The 6,619-nt window shown below is 30.2% G+C and overlaps 1 protein-coding gene across 1 annotated transcript; it reads right to left on the bottom strand.

Moving 5' to 3' along the window:
- Nucleotides 1-452: 452 nt before the first annotated feature.
- apn (apnoia) lies at nucleotides 453-3,416 on the bottom strand. The gene is made up of 2 exons (XM_075361953.1): nucleotides 3,233-3,416; nucleotides 453-956 (listed from the first exon to the last, which is right to left on the bottom strand). The coding sequence occupies exons 1-2, from the start codon at nucleotides 3,389-3,391 to the stop codon at nucleotides 702-704; spliced, it is 414 nt and encodes a 137-aa protein (XP_075218068.1). The 5' UTR covers nucleotides 3,392-3,416; the 3' UTR covers nucleotides 453-701.
- Between the last annotated feature and the right edge of the window lie 3,203 nt (nucleotides 3,417-6,619).

Genomic DNA, 6,619 nt, shown 5'->3' with positions numbered 1-6,619 from the left:
TTGATTTAGTACAATTTTTAAAATTAATTTTTTATTAATGAAACTTATCAATCGAGCAATTCTCTTAAAGTAATCTCGATTTCGCTGAAATTTATTGCCGTTTCATTATTTTAAACAAACTCTTGCCGTATCAGTTTTGACTGTTCAATGAAAAACCATATGTTCACCTTTACAAAGACTGAGATTATTTACTGAACTACTTTTCAGTATCGGTAATGTTTAATTATTTTATCTTGATTTTCCCTGAAATTACATAATTATTGTCTAATATTTATTTTTCAACCTAAAAAATGTAATTCTGGAAGGAATTGATTCAAGGATCATTGATGTATATATATATATTACTTTTAAAATTAAAAAAAAAGTTCGTATTTGTGTAGATTATTTTAAAGAAAGCTTTTTAAAAGTATTATCATAAAAATATATTAACAAACAATCTAATTTTGCTGATTTGTGAGATGAAATCTAGAATACTAACTCTCTAGTTACAGGTGCTTAAATTTAACACAATATATACGGTGCGTGTACCGTATCGATACATATATAGTTTCTATAACATTCTATCTATAACATGTATCTATAACATTCGTACAGGTGGATATTTAACTTTTAGGTTTAAATCGTTGTCTTTTTTACATTATTCTTTTAAGCGACTATTTTAATAAATTTTCGGTAGATGGATTTATATTTGGTATTACTCGTCAGTCGATTAGACCGCTGACAGAAGGTGGAAAATACGTGTACGGGCGTGGAGGAGCCGCTAGGGAATTGGTGTGTAGGTGATGGTCATATAGAGGTTTTTGTGAATGATGCTGCTGCTGTTGCTGTTGCTGTCCGAGCTCGGCAGGGTCTATTTGATCCAGTTCCTCCTGCCTCTGCCATGTTTTCCAGTACCCATGGTGCTTCCCTACAAACGGGTGAACGTGGATATGAACGTCTTTATGATGACCGTAACCCTGAAAATCAAAAGAAAAAATGAAATTAAAACCTAGTAGGCTAAGGTAAGTTAATAGCGTTAAACTTTAGAGGGCTTAGACGGTATGAAAACAGAAGAAACGATTTTCCTTTACTTTTTTAAAAAAAATAGTCATTCCTGACTGAAATACTTCTGGCTTGAAAAATTACTGATAACCAAAAAAATCCTCGTTCGAGAAACGCCCGAATCGAGGATGATAAAAACAGATTGTTAATAGATTGTAAAAACAACTGTTAATAGGGAGTAATTTAAAAATTTTTTGAGCGTTTCATCCGGCGTAAGTTGAACAGGATTAAAACTTAGCATAAAAAAGATTTAGTTTTTTCTTTATACTTCTGAAGATAGATTTCAGCAGTTGAAATACTCAGAGAAAAAGTGCTGGGGAATAAAACAACACTGAAATCGATTTTTGTCGATTATTTTATTATAAAATATAATAACCCCTAGTATTTACGTCAACGGTACGAAACGAAAGTTGTTTTACGTTTGATTTATGATCTGATTTAAGTTTGATGCTTTCATTTAGCACTGACTGAATCGAAAAGTTATATCACTGTAGACAAAAACACGATACACTATAGACTATTATATAAATACTGATGAGAACTGACAGTTTTATTTTTACGTCCGGGATCACCGTTAAGTATTGCTTCACAGGATGGCATTGTCGCGTGCGTGAAAATGCCATGCGTGACCGGGATTCGAACCAGAGACCTCCGGATGAAAGGCCGAGACGCTACCACTCGCCCCACGGAGGTCGGTACTCGGTACATTATTGCACTAACACAATAGCAGCAGTAGTGAAATTTTACGCTGCAGTAAAATTTCACTACTGCAAACAACAGCCAGATAGCTCTTTGCTAAACACAGTACGAGAGAGAAAACTACCCGCCTTCAGGTCGTGCAACCGATCAGCATACGCCTTATTTATTCTAAAACGTTGCCACTGTTCTGCGCCTCGAATTTTTCTACACTATGGATATTATAAATAAAAACCCGTTGTCTAGATAATAACACCTACCTACGCGCTGCCAATTAAGCGTACCCCTTGACCGTTGTTCTAAGACATTTAGAGATATAATAGACATTTAAAGATTTAGTTTTTTCTTTATACTTCTGAAGATAGATTTCAGCAGTTGAAATACTCAGAGAAAAAGTGCTGGGGAATAAAACAACACTGAAATCGATTTTTGTCGATTATTTTATTATAAAATATAATAACCCCTAGTATTTACGTCAACGGTACGAAACGAAAGTTGTCACGACTTAGATCGCAACTACTTTAGTAAACAGTATACAGTATAGCATTTATTACATAGTTTTTTTTATTTATATTATATATATTTTTCTATTTTATGTCAAGTCACAGATTCCGGATTTAATATTAACATGACAGATATTCAACAATAGATCATGAATGCTTGGACGGCAGAATATTATGTGGAAAACACATTTATTAAAAGAATAATTAGAATATTTTTTTACTTAATGTTATTCTTTTGTGTTTCCGTTAAGTACTTATAAATAATTAAAATCAAAATCAAATTTTTAAGTTGCAGATATAGAGTTTTACTAACTTACTCGTGAATCATTCATTTATTAGATTAATGAATGCAATGTTTGAGAAACGTTTTGTTTTATTTTTGATTTTGAGGTTATCAGTAAAGAAGCAATTTCTTATAACTTCCTTTCAAGATGCAGTATTTTATTCTGTATAATGAAAGAAATTTTATATAATTGATTTCTATATATATTTATATTGATGTAATACAAGAGAGCAGACGCATTTTCAAAGAAAAACTGAGTTCTCTCTTTTAAAAAAGAGAAACGTCCGCTCTTCCCTACTGTGGAAGATAGATAACATTGATCTAAAACTATAAAAAAGGTACCCGGGAAAATATAAAAAGAATTCATAAAATTACGATAATTTTATATTTCTCACCATTTTACTATCATATAGTATCTTTCCATCTTTTGTAGGTAAATGTTATTATGTAATGTTATTATTTTGTAGGTAAATGTTAAATGTTACTTTATTATTTATAAGTTTAAAATCTAATTTTTTCGATTAGTTTTAAATTTGAATATACATCAAGAATTGAACAGATTAACAAAATTATGGTATATGAGAATAAACCAAACGTTTTTGGAGGATGGCTAAAATTTTTGTAAGAATATTATGTTTTACTTCTATAGCCTACAATTTATTATACAAAGATCTCAGATATATGTTATGTATGAACTTAAAAATATTACCTCTTCCCATGGTACAGCTTTAATCTTTGTAAAGATGCCACCGAACGCAAGAATAAGTAGAATGACACCTATAGTGAGTGCCTTGAGTGTTAAAACGGTAAGTCCCACTAGGAGAGTCGTAATGACCCCTAGCTTGTACATAATCGGTAGTAGAGCCATTTGAAGACGTTTCCGAGCGCCTATACCGAATGTTCTAGCACCTAAAAAAAAAAAAAAATCAATAAATAAATGAAGATTTTTGTAACAATTTTGGTTTACTTTTAAAAAGCTTATGATTTAATTCACAGAAAATCACTTTTCAAAGTTCACCAGGAATTTACGGTCGATCAAAAATCTATAAATATTACTAAAGAAACGTTAACGAAAACATTTTCTAAAGTAAAATTTCTAGGAGCAATTTCTGATCTTTTTGACACTAAAATTAGTGTACGACAGGGAGATGGTATCTCCCCAGTATTGTTTATTAATTGTGCTTTGGAATAGGTTATATGAAAATGGATCAAGAAGCTTAAACAGTTAAATATCTATGATTCTGTAAAATTTAGTACTAAAAATAAATTTCTGTCGACGAATCATCTCGCTTTCACGGATGATTTAGTATTCTTTGCAATTACTCAGAAGAAGGAAAACTAAACTGGTAGAATTAGAAAAAAATGCAAATAAAACAGGAGTAATATCATACGAAAAGTAGTGCGTTTCCAACACGAAAAGCTCAGTCACTGTAATAAAAATATTTCCTACTAAAACGATTAAAAGAACATATAAATTTAAATACTTTCGAGAAGTAATCACTTCTATTGTTGTAGAAGTAAAAGCATGAAAGCAAGAGTACAAAAAATGAAAAACCTATCGTGTAACAGCGCAAATTAAAATAGCAGTATCGAGAAATACTAAACTTAGGCTCTACAAGAAAATGATTTTAATTGCAGCTTCATATGGATCTGAATGCTCGAATTTCTTTACAAAAAAAAAAAGAATTGAAAACGTGGAAAAAAGATCTTAAGAAAAATTCATGGTTCGATTCTTGAGAAAGGAATCTATAAATTTAGAAAAAAGGAAGATCTTTATAAAAACTGGGAGAGATTGATCATATTTTGAAAAAAGTAGATTAAAATTTTACGATCATCTGTATAGAATGGAAAAGAACAGATAAACGAAACAAATATTTAACTTTTTTGAAAACAGGAAAATCAAAACGAAATGGTTTCAAGAAGTCAAATAGGATTTCACTGCTTAAGATATCAAAATAACATATGCTGGACATATCTCTTTTCAGAAAGTTAATTTCAGAAGTTAAGATTCCAGAGGAAAAGAACATCTTAAAAATCCTAGCATGGACAGGAGAAAGAAGAAAGAATGATTACATATTGGAAGAACAGGAAATTGCATGATATTCATCGTGACATCGAACGAAAAAATGAAGATTTTTTTACTGAAATAAAAATTGATTAGTGACAAAATTTATTCCATCTGCATCTTGAGAATTAATTATCTTATCGGCTAACTAAAACTTTTATGAAACAAATTTATTATTATTTAAACAGCCGTATCGAAAACGTGTTTAGTGTGACAATAAAGATGAAGGGTCTAGCTGTCGTCATCATGCTACGCGATATCGGGTCCGAATTGAAAATTTGAGTCATCACCACCTGTTAGATGACATGATCAAATTATTAAAGAGACATTCTCGTCGGTAAGCCCGTGGTGTAACACAGCAACATGTACACTATATATTTAATTTACTTCACGAACGATGAGCGGAGTTATATCTTATCCCGGCTAAACAAAATCGCATTACATTTCCCAAAGATTTGCCGATTATCGCACATAATAATTACGTCTCACACGTTATAATAAAATAAGATTTTACTGACTCCAATTAAGATTTTCTCCGGAAACGAATTAGCATTACAACTTTCTGCTAAAGATAACCCATGAGAAGTTTTATTTGAATTTTTATAATGTCATTAATTAAAGCCGATTTAAAAAGAAGTTGGAAACTAGGTAAACCTACTTTCATACATTTTATTCATTATTATTTAAAATTTCAACAGATAAAATCTATCTTAAACAATGCCCAGTAATATTTCCAATTCCGGCTTGAAGGGGACGTACGGAGAATTTGGAAATTCCCATCTTATTTAAGAGAACGATGATTATTAGATATTATTTTTATATCTTAAACGAGGCGTAAAAGATTCTGTTTAATTACAATTATTTAAAAACTCAGTAATTTTTCCGTATATATAAATAAAAACTTTTAATTTAATTTCAAATAATCCATAGGGAAGATCTTCGACACGGATCGATAATTTATAAAGAAAAGCGGCGGAAGAATAATTATACCCTTATACTAAGACCAAGTACTTTTCCGGGTTAAGCCGAATGAATCCTGATGATAGTCAGATGGAAGTAAATATTGTTATTTCTTTTAGGAATAGAACACCACTTTTTATGAAGGTAACAGATTCATAATATAAATCTATGGAAACATTGTTTTTAATTTACTAAATATCGGCACACATCATTAGTATTTATCGGCAACTACAGATGATCTGATTGCGCAATTTTGTATTTTGAAAACTTGCTCCGACTTTTAAAAATGTAATGTTTTATTTCGAATATATGTTGTCATAATAAATATTTACTGACGATGACGAGCGTTTTATTAAGATCTTCGATACGAAACAGTAGCGTTCGATTTTGCCACACACGATATCGATTTAATCGTTCCAAAATAATTTACTTTCTAAGAACTATATTTTTATACGATATCTTTGTACTATATAAAGACCGAAGAAAATTAGGTAATGTTGATCTGCTTATAGCACAAGACTGACAGAAATAGCAGAATAAAACTATCTCGTACCTTAACAAAATGGACAATTTCCTCTTGACAAAAAGTAATTTTCTTATTGTTTTCTCACTCCGGATGCGATAACGTAAATATCGATAGCATACGAATTACAAAATTTCTGTAGAAAACATTTCTTTTGAAATTTCAAATCAAATTTTTTTTAAATCAAGGGCTGTCGGGATACGATTTAACAAAATATTTCAACGGAAAAACGAGGTAAATTTTTACCTTTGACTTTTTATTTAAGAAATATTATTTTACAATTTCAGATGGAGAAGACTTTCCCTCTCTATAAACTTTTTTTTAAATTTAGAATTTGAAGATAAATTTTACAGAAGAAAAATTTGCAAGAGTAAAACGACCTGTGAAGAAAATATTCTTGAAAATTTCGAAACGAGGAACTTCAATAAATATTTAAAAAATATTTTGCATTAATAATTATTTGGTCCGTTAAAGGGTAAAAATTCAAAATCGAAAGAAATTTGAATTTTAAATTTACAATTGTATATTCCATATTATCGTAATCATTT

The sequence above is a fragment of the Lycorma delicatula genome, chromosome 4 (assembly GCF_047948215.1).
Source record: "Lycorma delicatula isolate Av1 chromosome 4, ASM4794821v1, whole genome shotgun sequence".
Taxonomy (NCBI): domain Eukaryota; kingdom Metazoa; phylum Arthropoda; class Insecta; order Hemiptera; family Fulgoridae; genus Lycorma; species Lycorma delicatula.
The sequence above is the reverse complement of the archived record's forward strand: the minus strand, read 5'-3'. Positions and strand labels throughout refer to the sequence as shown.

Excerpts from the sequence above, each read along its gene's own strand:
- apn (XM_075361953.1), bottom strand. The coding sequence starts at position 3,391 with ATGGCTCTACTACCGATTATGTACAAGCTAGGGGTCATTACGACTCTC. Across the intron at positions 957-3,232 it reads AAGCTGTACCATGGGAAGAG|GGTTACGGTCATCATAAAGA; the intron begins GTAATATTTTTA and ends TTTGATTTTCAG.